The sequence below is a fragment of the Aquarana catesbeiana genome, linkage group LG03 (assembly GCF_042186555.1).
Source record: "Aquarana catesbeiana isolate 2022-GZ linkage group LG03, ASM4218655v1, whole genome shotgun sequence".
NCBI classification, from domain to species: domain Eukaryota; kingdom Metazoa; phylum Chordata; class Amphibia; order Anura; family Ranidae; genus Aquarana; species Aquarana catesbeiana.
Window position 1 is genome coordinate 562,797,481 of NC_133326.1, and position 16,871 is coordinate 562,814,351.

General features: G+C 43.7%; 1 protein-coding gene across 2 annotated transcripts in view; it reads right to left on the reverse strand.

The window, feature by feature from the left end:
• The window catches only part of FAM180A (family with sequence similarity 180 member A), a 71,291-nt gene that overhangs the window by 10,167 nt on the left and 44,253 nt on the right, over nucleotides 1-16,871 (reverse strand). For both annotated transcript variants that reach the window (XM_073621803.1, XM_073621804.1), the window contains one exon: nucleotides 10,972-11,072. In XM_073621803.1, the coding sequence (XP_073477904.1) occupies nucleotides 10,972-11,072 (101 nt within the window). The remainder of the gene's footprint in view (nucleotides 1-10,971; nucleotides 11,073-16,871) is intronic.

Here is a 16,871-nt window from a genome sequence, read left to right on the forward strand (position 1 = left end):
AGCTTGGGGTGTCTACTTTCCAAAATGGGGTCATTGAGGGGGGGTTGAACTGTCCTGGCATTTTATGCACAACATTTAGAAGCTTATGTCACACATCACCCACTCTTCTAACCACTTGAAGACAAAGCCCTTTCTGACATTTTTTGTTTACAAAACATTTTTTTTTTTGCAAGAAAATTACTTTGAGCCTCCAAACATTATATATTTTTTTAAAGCAAAGGCCCTACAGATTAAAATGGTGGGTGTTTCATTTTTTTTTCACACAGTATTTGCGCAGCGATTTTTCAAACACATTTTTTTTTTTTTTGGAAAAAACACCCTTTTTTTAATTTTAATGCACTAAAACACACTATATTGCCCAAATGTTTGATGAAATAAAAAAGGTTATCTTAGGCCGAGTACATGGATACCAAACACAACATGCTTTAAAATTGCGCACAAACGTACAGCGGCGTCAAACTACATACATTTTTAAAGCCTTTAAACGCCTTTACAGGTTACCACTTTAGATTTACGGAGGAGGTCTACTACTAAAATTACTGCCCTCGATCTGACCTTCAAGGTGATACCTCACATGCATGGTGCAATTGCTGTTTAGATATGACACCAGACCGACACTTGCGTTCGCCTTTGCGCGAGAGCAGGGGGGGACAGGGGTGCTTTTTTTTTTTTTTAATTATTTATTTTGCTTTTTTATTTTAATATTAAACTGTTCCTTTCATTTAGATTTTTTTAATCATTTTTATTGTTATCTCAGGGAATGTAAATATCCCTATGATAGCAATAGGTAGTGACAGGTACTCCTTTTTGAAAAAATTGGGGTCTATTAGACCCTAGATCTCTCCTCTGCTCTCAAAGCATCTGACCACACCAAGATCGGTGTGAAAAAATGCTTTCCCAATTTCCCTGTTTATATCTGGCAAAATCTAAGTCATGAAATCCTCGTAGCTTCCGGTTTCTTAGGCCATAGAGATGATTGGAGCCATTCTGGTCTCTGATCAGCTCTATGGTCAGCTGGCGGAACCACCGGCTGCATTCTCAGGTTCCCTGTTGGGACAGGAGAGCCAGAGAAAACAATGGAAGACGGTGGGGGGCATTCCCTCCCACTGCTTGTAAAAGCAATCTAGAGGCTAATTAGCCGCTAGGATTGCTTTTACATGAAAGCCGACCGCTGGCTGAAAAGAATACCCACAGGCATCATTCTGGTATAACCACTCAAAGTCCAGCAACATACCAGTACGTTGCTGGTCCTTGTTGGGCATATATTGTAATCTTTTTTTTCATGCAGCCTGTGGGCTGAACGAAAAAAAGAGATTGATCGGTGGGTATGCCCACCATTAGAATACCTCTCTTCATCCACCCACTTCTAATGATGGGCATACATGCACCATTTTGTTTTTAATTGTGGTGGTGAATCACCTCCTACAGCACTGGAGTTGCGGCTTTATGTATCGTGGGAGCAAACGCTGTTGCTGTCAAGATAAATAAATCCGCGCCACAGCCGAATAGTGTACCTGCTAAGCAAATGATGGTTAACAATAAAACAAAGTAACATTACAGTATAACAGTAAGACTTACCATACCTGCAAAGCAAATACAAAAAATACATAGTAAAAAATAAAACATTTTTTAACCCAACCTGTGCCTAAAATATATATATGGCGAAACATGGGGGCATCCGCCCCAAAAGTTAGGACCAAATCGCTCCTCCACTCATGCTGCCCCCATGCTTCGGCATATATGCTCTTTTTTTAACTGTGGTGGTGAAATCACCTCCGACAGCGCTGGAGTCACAGCTTTATGTATCATGGGAGCAAACGCTGTTGCTGTCAAAATAAATAAATCCGCGCTGCAGCTGAATGGCGTACCTGAAAACAAAAAAATGGTTAACAATAAAACACAATAAAACATTGCAGAATAGAATACAGTAAAAAAGAGCAGAACAATAGAGAGAGAAGAGAGAGAGAGAACAAAAAAAGGACAACTATTTTTGTTTTTTTTATTTTATATTTTTTTTGTTTTTTTTTATTTTGTACTTTCTTTTTTTACACTTTTATTTGTAACTGTAACTGTAGTGGTTCGGGTCTCTCAAAATGCAATGGCATCTTGGGAGACCCTGTGAAAGTGTGTCCTAGTCTGTGCAATGCTGTACCCTACGCTAATACTCAACTAGTGTATGGTAGCGTTCAAAACATTCACCAAGGCAAAGACCAGGATTGTCAGGACAGGAGGGACAAAAATAGCGGGTGTCACCCCTATAGCCGCACTTTCTACAGACACAACATTTTCTTTGGGGGGCTCGTTGGGTAGGGGTACTCGGGAGGGCATACGGAAAATGCCTTTCATGCAGCCGGCTTACTGCATTTGGATTGGGAAGGTGAGGTGGAACACCATCTGGAAACAGAAGGGCTCTGACAATCTCTTCCTGGAATTTAAGGAAGGATCCAGTCCGTCCTGAAGCACTGTATAGCACAAGAACGTTCAGCAAAGCCAATTGAAATAAGTATACAGACACTTTTTTATACCAGCGTCTGGCCTTACGGGCAACTAGGTTTGGCGCTAACAACGTTCGGTCGTTGAGGTCCACCCCTCCCATATTTTGGTTATATTCGTGGACACAGAGGGGTTTCTCCACAACACCAGTCGCCGTAGTAATTTGGACTGTCGTGTCTGCATGAAGGGAGTTAAGAACGAAAACATTCTTATTATCCCTCCACTTCATAGCGAGCAAATTATTACACTTCAAGCAGGCTCTCTCCCCCAGCCTAAGACGGGAATCAAAAAAATGGCAAAAAAACTGTTAGCTATCGCAGGGATCAGGCCTGACTCTGCGAACACTGCAGTTATGTGTGTTTAGTGTTTTGTAAGTGACAGTGATCAGTTGATACTGCACTTGGGTGGGCTGGGCTGGGCTGGGCAGAGGGGCAAAACGCAGGTGCTAGCAGGTATCTGGGCTGATCCCGCTAACACTGCATTTTTGGCAACCCTAAACTGCTAGGGACGCTAGTATAGATCTGATCAGATCAGATATCGATCTGTTCAGATACTATACCACTAAGGGAGGTGTATGCTGCGTGCGTGGGTGTTAGCGGTACTGGCACTAATCTGACGCTACCTGGGGTGACGCAGACCCTATCTGACACTAAACTTATATCACCCGCCGGGCGATCAGGGGATAAACCTTTATTGGGTAATAAACGGTGGGTATAAAAAACAAACTAACTAACCAACGTCACCCGTAACAGTTATACGGTGATTACTGGTGAAAGGGTTAATTAGGGGGCAATCAGGGGGTTAAAACTTTTATTAGGTAGTATATGGGGGTACCTGACGCTATAAAAAGCTGACGGTGAACCTATATACTTACCTGGCTAACTAGCGTCACCTGTGACACTAATACGGCAATCAGAAAAAAGATTGCTTAGTGACACTGGAGACAAGTGAAGAAGGGGTTAACTTGGGGGTGATCAAGGGGTTAAACCTTTATTGGGGGGGTTAGGGGGGTACCCTAGACCTAAAGGGGCCTAACACTAACTGCCCTACCACTTATAACAGTCACAAATGACACCAATGCAGTAATCAGTAAAAAAAAAAAAAAACTGCTATTGGTGTCACTGTGACAGGGGATGATCGAGGGTGATTGGGGGGTGATTTGTGTGCCTATGTGTTCTACTGTTAGTGTAGTGTTGGTGCACACTTACTTGATGTCTTCTCTCCTCGGCGCTGGAACGAAAAGACCGACACGAGGAGAGATGACATCACTTCCTCTGCTTCTGTTTACATTACAGAAGCAGAGGAAGCTTTTCATTCATCAGGATCGCTCCTGTAACGATTTCGACCAGATAGGCACCGGGGGGGGGGGACCACCGGCCCCCCGGCTGCAGGGAGGCAGGGACATACAAGTACGCCCATATCCCTGCCCGTACGATTCTGCTGACGTACATCAGCAACTGGTTAATGGACAATGAGAAGATGGTTACTTAAAATGGAACAGTAATATTTATCTACAATATCTCCCAGGATATATTATGACTATTCCTGGTTTGTTTGATTCTGAACTCGACGTGTTAATTGAAAGAGGTGGTCACAGGCCTCTAGAACTGTGTAGGTGCCGAACAGTCTACTCCTGCTATAGTCTGTTGCCTACTAGGCTGAGGAGGGGGGGGGATCACTGCTTGTATTGTTCATTGTAATTCGGTCTTCTGCTATTGTTTGAAGGTTTGCTGTTTATACTTATGATAATGTGTATTGTCTGTAGTTAGCTTGAAGTCGGCAAGGCTGGTCTGCAATGTGACATCTAAGTCACCCAGGTGGAATTATATATCCTCTGTGATGGGATTAGCTATGGGTCAGCCCTACCTGAGCTAAGCTAAACCATTGTGTGATGTTTTGGATAAATATTTGGGTTATTGTGTATGTGGGGACTGACATACTTTTGAAGTGTATAAAAAGGCTGTATACTTGTCCAATAAATCATTCTATGTTCAAGCTGTGTAACTGAGCTAGTCTAACCTGGTTCTTAGTTACAATAAATGGGCTGTAATATCTGATAGAGGGGTAGAGAAGGAAGTACCACCTGAGTGTAGTATTAACAAATGATGTTTAATGACACCAGGTAAAAACACACTTACAGGATAAAAACATATAAAAGGCTCATCTGTATAGGTATGTGGTCCTCGGTGTTCCCTCTGATCCTGTGGTGGTGACGCTGCAGGGATGCTGGGCTGCAGAAGGTGGATTACCAGCCGGGAGCTCCTTCTGTGGCCATCAGGAAGAGACTAGGGGCCAGAGTGGAGCGCACGTGAAGCGTGCATGACGTCACAGGTCGTCCGTCTGCTTCCGGGTTCGGTATCCAGGGGAGGGATCGTCCAGGGAGGAGGGCTAGCAGAGAGGTTGAGAGAAGGCTACGCGCTCGGAGCCACTGCTCCTACAATTGAAGCGTGAAGCGTGCATGACGTCACAGGTCGTCCGTCTGCTTCCGGGTTCGGTATCCAGGGGAGGGATCGTCCAGGGAGGAGGGCTAGCAGAGAGGTTGAGAGAAGGCTACGCGCTCGGAGCCACTGCTCCTACAATTGAAGCGTGAAGCGTGCATGACGTCACAGGTCGTCCATCTGCTTCCGGGTTCGGTATCCAGGGGAGGGATCGTCCAGGGAGGAGGGCTAGCAGAGAGGTTGAGAGAAGGCTACGCGCTTGGAGCCACTGCGAAGGAGCAGTGGCTCCGAGCGCGTAGCCTTCTCTCAACCTCTCTGCTAGCCCTCCTCCCTGGAAGATCCCTCCCCTGGATACCGAACCCGGAAGCAGACGGACGACCTGTGACGTCATGCACGCTTCAATTGAAGGAGCAGTGGCTCCGAGCGCGTAGCCTTCTCTCAACCTCTCTGCTAGCCCTCTTCCCTGGACGATCCCTGGACCGAACCGGGAAGCAGACGGACGACCTGTGACGTCATGCACGCTTCACGTGCGCTCCACGCCGGCCCCTAGTCTCTTCCTGATGGCCACAGAAGGAGCAAGGAGCTCCCGGCTGGTAATCCACCTTCTGCAGCCCAGCATCCCTGGGGAACACCGAGGACCACATACCTATACAGATGAGCCTTTTATATGTTTTTATCCTGTAAGTGTGTTTTTACCTGGTGTCATTAAACATCATTTGTTAATACTACACTCAGGTGGCGCTTCCTTCTCTACCCCTCTCTCATCCATCACAAAGCCAGCTCTCTGAGGAAACAGCAGCCGCCTAGCCTACCAGCCTACTTTAACCATTACATTACCGGTTACCACTTAACCCTTGAACTTCTAGCCTGTCCCCTATGGACTAAGTTGCTTAGCCCTTTATTATCTCCCGTTATATATGGACTTGTGTGTTTGCGCTTACAGTTACCAATACTCTGTTTGTAATATCTGATATCTGATGTTGAGACTGGAGGAGGCTGTATGCTGACGGAAGCACTCAAGCAGGGTGCGACGGGGTTCCATGACAGTGGTGGTAAGCAGTGGGATGCTTCCTGCAGTCTGGGACATCCAAACCTCCCCCGAGATCCAAGGTCCAGATAGCAGAAGAGGAGAGATACAGATACCAGCCACTATGGAGGAGTCATTTGGAAGGAGGTTGTGAGAGATGCAGATACAGCACAGGGGACCAGTATCAGAGCAGGTCCTGCTGGGATGGTATAATTCTATCCGCTGCAAACTCTGGCAGGAAACACTAGCCTGTGAGCAGTGCCACCAGGGTAAAATTATCCCCTTCATCCAGGAAAGGTACTGGTCGCAGTATGGATTGCGAGTGCTGTTTTGGGAGAAAAAACGCACAAGGAGCAGACAGCTAAGTTAAGCAGGCTGGTCTGGGCAGAGATGCGGTTGGATGAGAGCTACAGAGCCCTCCGATGGCATGTATCGCAAGCATGCCCTTGGATAGCGGATGACAGCTCAATGGAAGGCTTTAGCTATGGCAGCCTGGGACTGTTGTACGTGAAGCTGTGAGGGGACTCTAACTTTGGGAGCAATTTGGAGTGGCGTTTGGACGAAATCATGGATTTCAGAGAAGAGATAGTGAATGTCTCGGAAAGTGCACTGGAAGATATAGAGTTTCTGGCTGTTGCAGGAATGGGAGCTGGAGATCGCCTACAGATGGCTGCTAGACTCTGCACAGTTGGGCTCCTTTTGCCTGGGACTATCCAGAAGTACCAGACAACAGTCTCAAACTCTTGGCTGAAGTGTCAGCAATGGGGCAAAGTAACAGTGTGCTTTGCTCATCTCCGCCTGCAGCTATGGAAGTGGAGGTCTTATGGCAGATGAAGCAAGTGTTTACTGACCTTGACGAACCTGTTTCTGCACAGGATGAGCTTGGATGGAGAAATGCGTCTGTCCAACGGCAGTCCAAGGACTTGGGAGAAGAGGAAGCTGTCCTCATTCTCCAGACATGGATCACAGAAAGCATGGATTTACTTGACTTTTCATCAGAGGATGTTATAGATGATGAGTCACCTGCCAAAGTGTTGGCACTGGGCCCAAGGGCCACCAGCCCATGACCTCGACTTTCGGCAATTCCAGAAACTGGGGATTTAATAGACTTTTCTGTAGAGCAGGAGCCACTTAGTGAACCCCCAGCGGAAGTGCTGGCAGCAGGACAGTGTACTGCGGACCCCTGCTCCACACCCATGGCAGTTTCAGGGGCCCAAGGTGAGAAGGTGGTGGTTCCTCTTCCCCGGTGGATTTCAGAGATGCAGGGAGGGGAAACAGCCATTCCCCCTCCCCAACAAGGATTCGTGCACCTGGGAGACAATACCATAGAAAGGGAGTTCCAGCAGCAGACAACTCCCCAAAATGATGAAATCAACCCAGCTGAAGCGCTGGCAACCGGACAGAGGGTCCAAGACCTCTGCCCCATACCTGCGGCAGTTATGGAGGCTCAGGGTGAGGAGGTGGCGGTCAATCCAGAGCAGCAAATCAGGATCCAAGGAGAGAATGCAATCAGCACCTCACAACTGCAGCTTTATCTGGTGTTGGTGGATGGCCCTGTGGTCTCCACTAACAGAAACCCATCAGAAGTGCTGGCAACAAGGCATGCTACCAACCTCTGCCCAGCACCAGCAACAACTGCAGAGTTCCAGAAAGCTGGGGCAGTTGGCCTCCCTCCCCAACAGTTAGCTGGAGCAGATGATGTGGGGTCCCCAGCAGAAGGGCTGGCAACAGGGCAGAGTGCTGCTGGCCTCTGCCCTCAACTAACAGAGGATGGATTTCCTGTGAAAGTGGATGGGACTTCAGTCTCCACTTGTATATCCCAGGGATGCTGGGCAGTTGGCCCAGATCCCCAACAGCATGATGGAGTGAGCCCAGCCACCCTGTCTTCTCTCCAGTGGCTAAAGGGACTCCAGAGGAGTCCACATTTCCTCCCAGCAGCGGGTATGTTCTACAAGAGAGGCAGAGGTTGACTGAGTGAGTAATGCTCTTTTTGGAACAATTTGTTGTGGGTACAGGCATTGGGTGACTGAAACTATGGACTAACTTCAGAGTCAACCCATCTGGGGTCTCCTCCTTTGTTAGTCTGCTGCCAAAAGGGGAGAGATGTGATGGGAGTCACTTTGGGTGGGGGGCCCATGGAACCCAGAACCCCCTAGAGAGGTTGGGAAACCCTTGTTTCAGCTCTTCATGCACCTCTGTCTGTGGGGAATGACATACTTTTTAAGTGTATAAAGGCTGCATACTTGTCCAATAAATCATTCCATGTTCAAGCTGTGTAACTGAGCTAGTCCCGCCTGGTTCTTAGCTACAATATATGTAACATCTGATATCTGATGTTCAAACTGGAGGAGGCTGTATGCTGATGGGAGCACTCAAGCGGGGTGCAACGGGGTTGTTGTGACAGGCTCCATGCACACTAGTGTTTTTTATAAGCTCAAAAAACGCTAGTAAAAATGCTGGATAAAAAATGCTAATAGCATTTTTTTGTGCCGGCTTGTAGTAGCATTTTAGTAGTTTTTAGAAGCTTTAGGGGAATTTGCGTTTTTTTTAGCAGTTTTTACAGTACATGAAGAAAAGAAAAACGCTTGAAAAAAGCTGTAGCGTTTAGTAGCATTTAGCATTTTTTCCGCTGGAAAAATGCTCCAACAAACTCTACAAAAACGATTTTTTTTCTGCTCCTAAACACCGAAGCTTGAAAAACGCTTCCAGCTTAATATAGTGTGCATGGACACATAGGATAACACTATTAGCTTCTAGAAGCAGAGATAAACTGCTCCTAATAGCTTCTAGGAGCTTAAAAAACACTATTGTGCATGGAGCCTAAAGGGATTGCATAGAAAAAAGTAAAGGCAGTATTGATAAGTAATGAATAATTTTATAAAAAAACAATCAAACTGAATATAATTTCTTACTTGTATGGTCAGTATAAGGCCTCATGCACAATGGATGTTTTTACAGCTGCTGTTTTTGCTTTCAGCTGTTTTTTTCTACAGCCTGTAAACTCCCCAGCATGTTATCCTATGTGTATATGTACACATAGACTGTTATCAGCCTTTTTTGGCAGGGGCGTTTTCTGGCTGGAAAAAATCCCCCAGAGCTACTGGGTTTTAAGAGGAGTTTTTAAAACGCTCTAACTGATAAAAACGCTGAAAAACATTATTGCAAAAACACTGCAAAAATCATTATACAGCTACAGCTTTCTACAACAATTTCTGCTTCAAGCGGACCTTCGCATATAAAAAAAAGCAAAAAAAAAAAAAAACCCAAAACAGTAGTAGCTTTCTTTTGCTGGTTGCTGGCTTCCACTTTCTCACTTCTCACTTAGGCGAGGATGATGTACCCACTGGGAGGCTTCTGGACAGTCTTCCTGAACACTCACATATGCAGAGCATCACTTCAGCAATGGTGGCATCTGTAAGTGATCAAGAAATGAAAGGCAACTTTGGAATCCAAGATGGCGGTGCAGGAAAAAAAGCTGCAGAGACTTTGGGGGCAAGGGAGGCAGCACTGGACTTTTTTGGATGGAAAGTATGTGTTTTAAATGTTGATAGCCATCTGAAGTCTTTCGTTGAGTGGTGCTCAATCAGTGGCTCATGTGCGCTGAGCTGAAGTCATTCATGTGTTTCAGGTTGTTCATAACTCTGATGTTGGGCCTCATTTAACCTGGAAGAGGACCAATGCTGGATCACAGTGGTGTGTCTGTGGAGGGCAGTGCTGGAGAGGAGGTGAGTAAAGAGCACCACTGGATCACAAAGCGGGTGAGTCCGTGGGGGGCAGTGCTGGAGAGGAGGTGAAAAAGAAGACCCGTGCTGGATCACAGAGTGTCTGTGGGCGGTAGTGCTGGAGAGGAGGTGAGTAAATAGCACCAATGCTGGATCATAGAGCGGGTGAGTCTGTGGGGGGCAGTGCTGAAGAGGAATTGAGTAAAGAGCACCAGTGCTGGATAACAGATCAGGTGAGTCTGTGAGTCTGGGCAGTAGTGCTGGAGAGGAGGTGAGTAAAGAGCACCAATGCTAGATCATAGAGTGGGTGAGTCTGTGGGGGACAGTGCTGAAGAGGAGGTGAGTAAAGAGCACCAGTGCTGGATCACAGAGCAGGTGAGTCTGTGGGGAGCAGTGCTGCAGAGGAGGTGAGTAAAGAGCACCAGTGCTGGATCATAGAGCGGGTGAGTCTGTGGGGGGCAGTGATGAAGAGGAGGTGAGTAAAGAGCACCCGTGCTGGAACATAGAGCGGGTGAGTTTGTGGAGGGCAATGCTGGAGAGGAGGTGAGTAAAGAGCACCAGTGCTGGAACACAGAGCGGGTGAGTCTGTGGAGGGCAATCCTGGAGAGGAGGTGAGTAAAGAGCACCCATGCTGGATCACAGAGTGGGTGAGTCTGTGGGGAGCAGTGCTGGAGAGGAGGTGAGTAAAGAGGACCAGTGCTGGATCACAGAGCGGGTGAGTCTGTGGGGAGCAGTGCTGGAGAAGAGGTGAGTAAAGAGGACCAGTGCTGGATTACAGAGCGGGTGAGTCTGTGGAGGGCAATCCTGGAGAGGAGGTGAGTAAAGAGCACCAGTGCTGGAACACAGAGCGGGTGAGTCTGTGGGGAGCAGTGCTGGAGAGGAGGTGAGTAAAGAGGAACAGTACTGGATCACAGAGCGGGTGAGTCTATGGGGGGCAATGTTGAAGAGGAGGTGAGTAAAGAGGGCCAGTGCTGAATCACAGAGCGGGTGAGTCTGTGTAGGGCAGTGCTGGAGAGGAGGTGAGCATTGCAGACAGAGTTGCATTTTTTTATTTTTTGGAATCACTGAGTAACTTATTTAAAAATAAAAAATGTAAAGTAGATTTGAGCTTTAACATCAGCCCACTTGTTAAATATGTATTTATAGTATTTTAGTAGCAAAAGATGAAATGGCTGTAAGTGTTTTGGAGAAAAGAATGTAAATCTTAATTAGCACAATTTCAGCTCTGTATATAAGAACAAGTCTCTTGTCTTGGTTCATCCTGGAAATGATGTATACATTTTCCACTGACCTCATAAAGCAACTCCACCTCAGGCACAGATTTCTGAAGAACCGGGTCCAGGAATTCAGGCGAGGAGCGCCGCACCCGATGGGCGGATGGAAAAAACACCACTAAAAATACAAGAGAGCAGGTAGTGGGGTGAATATAGTACACACTTCATAAGTAACACGATTGAAAGCCAAATGTAAAGAGAAAAGAACGTTATGTCAAGCCAAAATGTTTTTTTCTATATTGGATAGAGTTGGAAAAAATTAGAACTTCCTTTATACTGTTCTTTCACATCAGTCCATCAAAGTCCACCAGTCCTCAAAGAGCTTAAAATGGCATTAAACCCAAAAGCACTTTTTATATTGCAGCTTACCAATTCTTAGATGTGATGGCTGCATTTGTTTTCTTGTTTAAAGCGTAACTCCACTTTTGTTGAGAAAAAAAAATCCCTTTCTGGGTGCTCTATGTACATTGCAAGGATTATAACAACCTTTGTTGCAGATTCCTACCTTTTGTTATTCTGAAGATATCCCTGTGTGTTGGTCTGTGCCTCTGTACTGAGTGGGTCTAATGGGAGTGGTTTCATAATTAACTGTCAGGTGTGCAGCTGCAGGGCACTAATGAGGAAATCTGCTGGGCCTGTATCCCTTTAGACGTGCTCATATTGAAAGTATCTCTCCAAAAATGCCATTTTTGTTGCAGGGGATGCCTGAAATCTGGCTTATATCTTAGGCAAACTTCTAGAAAATTGGTGAACCAATCACACAAACAGGAAATTATGTTTCTGGGAAGTGGTCAGTACACACTCTGTGCAGAACAACTCCATGTAGCCATATTGCATTGCATTCTCAGAAAATACAGTGGCTGCAGAGTGTAAAGGAAAGGTAATTTCTAATAACATTCAATTGCAATATGATTAGTTTCACAATTATATGCGCTATATTATTTTTCTTTATTTGCTATTGTTTTCCCCCACAAAAGTGGAGTTACCCTTTAGGCTTTCTGCCCCTTATTTACATCTAGACAGTAAGTCTGTTGTTTTTCTACAAAACAAACTCTACTACAAATGTAGCAGTTAGAGGGTTGAGACAAACCATTTACCACTGGGAGGGGTGCTTACAATGATCAGATTTTATTTATTCATGTAAAAACTTTTATCCCAAAAGAAGAAAAATGTTACTGAAATTAAATTGTGAGCTGGAGTTTGGCTTTAATTTGTTAGTGTATCTAAATCTGCTAGTCCATCTTTCACTTTGGTTCTCCCCCAGACTGACAATGCTGCTGTCCAAAGACCCCTGTTCTCCTTCATCCAGTGTGGGGATCTCTAATACAGGAAGTGTGTTACTGGCCAGATCACCAGATGAATGCAGAGGGAAAAATCCTAAAAAGAAAACAAATGTATTCACCACACCTCATTATTGGTAACATGTAATATATTGTAATATAAGACTACATTCACATGACCGAATATGCACCTCTGGATGCAGTAACACTGTGCTATGGCTGCATAAAAACTGAAAAACTTTTCTTTCACTCATGGTTAGTGTTTGGCTGAAGTCATTTATTATCAATCAATTATGTTTACTCTTTTTAAATCATAATGGCAACAAACTAGCCAAATAACCCTGATCAAAAGTTTACATACTCCAGTTCTTACCCCCTTTAACATCAATGACAGCTTGAAGTCTTTTGTGGTATTTGTGGATGAGGCTCTTTATCTTCTCAGATGGTAAAGCTCCCCATTCCTCTTGGCAAAAAGCCTCAAGTTCCTGTAAATTCTTGGGCTGTCTTGCATGAACTGCACATTTGAGATCTCCCCAGAGTGGCTCAATGATATTGAGGTCAGGAGACTGAGATGACCACTCCAGAACCTTCACTTTATTCTGCTGTAGCCAATGACAGGTCAACTTGGCCTTGTGTTTTGGATCATTGTCATGTTGGAATGTCCAAGTACGTCCCATGCGCAGCTTCCTGGCTGATGAATGCAAATGTTCCTCGAGTATTTTTTGTTAACATACTGCATTCATCTTGCCATCAATTTTGACCAAATTTTCTGTGCCTTTGTAGCTCACACAGCCCCCAAACATAATTGATCCACCTCTGTGTTTCACAGTAGGAATGGTGTACCTTTCTTCATGGGCCTTGTTGACTCCTCTCCAAATGTAGCGTTTATAGTTGTGGCCAATTTTGGTCTCATCACTCCAAATGACTATGCGCCAGAAGGTTTGAGGCTTGTCTCTGTGCTGTTTGGCGTATTGTAAGTGGGATACTTTGTGGCATTTGCGTAGTAATGGCTTTCTTCTGGCGACTCGATCATGCAGCCCATCTTTCTTCAAGTGCCTCCTTATTGTGCATCTTGAAACAGCCACACCACACGTTTTCAGAGAGTCCTGTATTTCACCAGAAGTTATTTGTGGGTTTTTCGTTGTATTCCAAACAATTTTCCTGACAGTTGTGGCTGAAATTTTAGTTGGTCTACCTGACCGTGGTTTGTTTTCAACAGAACCCCTCATTTTCCACTTCTTGATTAGAGTTTGAACACTGCTGATTGGCATTTTCAATTCCTTGGATATCTTTTTAAAAATCGTTTCCTGTTTTATACAATTCAACTACCTTTTCCCGCAGATCCGTTGACAATTCTTTTGCCTTACCCCATGACTCAGAATCCAGAAACGTCAGTGGAGCACTGGATGAAAGATGCAAAGGTCTGTCAGGAGTCCAGAAACTCGATGACCTTTTATACACACACTAATTACAACAAGCAAACAGATCACAGGTGAGGATGGTTACCTTTAATAGCCATTCCAACCTCTTTGTGTAAACTTGTGTGCATGTTATCAAGCCAAAGTCACCAGGGTATGTAAACTTTTGATCAGGGTCATTTGGGTAGTTTCTTTGCCATTATGATTTAAAAAGAGTAAACACAGTTGATTGATAATAAATGGCTTCAGCCAAACACTAACCATGAGTGAAAGAAAAGTTTTTGTGTTATCATTCATATTCTCTAAAAAATGGGCAAGAAATCATAAATTCTGCCAGAGTATGTAAACTTATGAGCACAACTGTACATACAGCACATACTAGGACTAATTTGAGACAGCAGCCAGTTAACCTACCAGCACGTCTTTGGAAAATGTGAGGAAACCCATGAAGGCACAGAGGGAAATGCAAATGCTGTGCAGATAGTGTTCTAAACCAGGATTCAAACCAAAGACTCCAGTGCTGCAAGACAGAAGTGCTAACCACTAATTCACTGTTCTGCAATTGTTTACAATGCACAGTACTTTAGTTAGTTAACTCAGTTAGGGTTTACATGAGACCAGTCAGCTGAGGAGAGAGAAATTCCCCCCCCCCTCCCCCCCAGCCAAATAAGCATTAATCCATGCAGCGCAGGGGGGTGACTTCACAGCATGGGTAGGTTTTAAAGCAACCCAGAGTTGGGCTTTAAATGTAGAGAGTAATGATTAAGCTACTGTACAATATAACATATCATGATAATGGTAATGACTTTCCTGTACAATATAAATTGTTAGCTGAAAATTAACAGACTAAAAAGTGATGACTTCTATCCTATTACTGGCAAAAAAGAAGTGAGTTTTATCTTACACCATTTTCCCAATTTTATTTTATACCTACCCATTTCTGTTCATTTGGAGCATTTACATATATATACTTGAAAAATATTAAATTGATATAGCCAGTTTGTGAAATATGCTCATTGTTCCTTTAATTCAATAATAATAATAATTGGCTTTTAAAGAACAAATTCTCAATATAGTCATGGGTAAAGTCAGAGATCTGCATGACAATGATTATTATTAGCGGATTGAGTTCCATTCTTCTCTTTATCTACAAAAATCCTCTGAAACTTGGAAGAATAAAAAGCATGTGTGTGGAATGGAGGGAGCGTATTCCAACATACTGTACAAGTCTGTACAAAAAATCCTGGCTCCTTTTATGGAATGTGTGTCTTCAGTATGTTACATCTGCACACATGTGAAACAGCACCATGCAAGTGCATTTGCGATTGTGTTTTTTTTTTTTTGGTGCAGTTGATGAGATATAAGGAAGTGACGATGGCCTGTGTATATAATATTGTTTATGTAATATATACACAAGGCCAGCTGAACTGTAGGGTGTCCCCTTTTTTAACAGTTAATGAATTATCCGAACTGTGGACAAAACATTGGACAAAACATTGCTTTATGCTGATGAAACAGAATTACATAGAATTATGACAACACGGCAGGACAATTTTTTTGGAAAGATCATGAGAAATGGGCAATGTTAAACAGCAAATTAAATTTGAAGTGATTGTAAAGCCGCTCTCATCCTTTCCAAACCACTGCCATAGTGGTTATCTATAAGGATATACATGCCTCCTGCATGTATCCTCAACTGTCAAATGTCTCCCCTCTGTCTCTTATAAGATCCGAAAAACTGCAGCTCGGAGCTCGTGGGTGGGGTCATGATGTCAGTAGGCTCCCCGCCCACCTCTACACTCCCCTTGTCAACATGCATTTTCTCCTGTGTATTTCTTACACTGAACTTCTGCTATGATCACTAACATCCAGTCAAAACCCAGAAAAGTGACCACATGACTTCAGCATGCCCAATCATGCTGAGGTGTGGAGCAGCCAATCCTGGGAGAGCTGGAGAAGAGAGGAGGGGATCTGAAGTACACAGAATGCCTCTCTAAGGCTCGATTCACACCTATGCATGTTGCTTTTGAGCGTTTTTGGAGGTTTTTTTTTCATGCTTGCCACGTTTTTGAGCAGCGTTTTTGCGGCGTTTTTGCGGCGTTTTTGCCGCGATTTGCGTTTTGCTTTTTTTTTTTTTTTTTTTTTTTTTTTACAGTTTTTTTTTACAGTCTAAAAAAAAAATTTAAAATAAATAAAAAAAAAAAAACGGCAAAAACGCATCAAAAACGCTGCAAAAACGCTGCAAAAACGCTGCACTTGCGTTTTTGATGCTTGTCCATTGAATTCTATTACATGCAAAACGCTGCATTTTGCATGAAAAAAAGTCCCTGACCCTTTCCAAAAATGCAGAGAAACAAAAAGGCATTGATGTGAACATGTTCCATAGGAACCCATGTTAAAAAATTCCCGTGCATTTCTGCAAAATGCAAAATGCATCAAAAAACGCGCTAGTGTGAATGGAGCCTTAGGCTCCTGCATGAGATATGTAAATTACCTGTCACTCACAGCAAGGGGGAAGAAATTACTCCTATTTCTCTATGTGTCAGTTTTTATCTCACTGAAAAAAAGATAAGAGGACTGCTCAGAGCTGGATTAACTCTTTGTGGCACAGATGACATGAAATCCTATACTGTACAAGACGCAAACCTTAATTTAAAAAAAAAAAAGGGTTTACATCCACTTTAAAGCATATCTAATTATACTTTTTTAAATTTAAATAATATAAGGAATATTTAAACTCCATTATGTTTATGGTTGTGTCCTGTTGTTGAAAATATCATTCATTTCCTGTTCTAGAGACACAACTGGAAGTGAGGGAAAATATTTTCAAAGTGGGGGAATTCTCCTCTTAGACCTGTAATCCCTCTTCTCCACCCCACAGCTTTTATTTATATATAGATATATATATATATATATATATATATATATACATATATATATATCTATATATCTATATCTACATATATAGATAGATATAGATATAGATATAGATCTATATCTATATATATATATATAGATATAGATCTATATCTATATCTATATATATATATATCTCACCCTTACTTCTGCCCTCTCCTTATTACTGCACTCACCAACTCCTGCTAATTCTAAATCCAGATGCTAATAAAACCTCCAGGACACTGGAGCACGTCCCTTCATATAAATCACACTACCATATTACCTCCCTCACCATTCTGCTTCTCCTAACCTCTGAAGCTA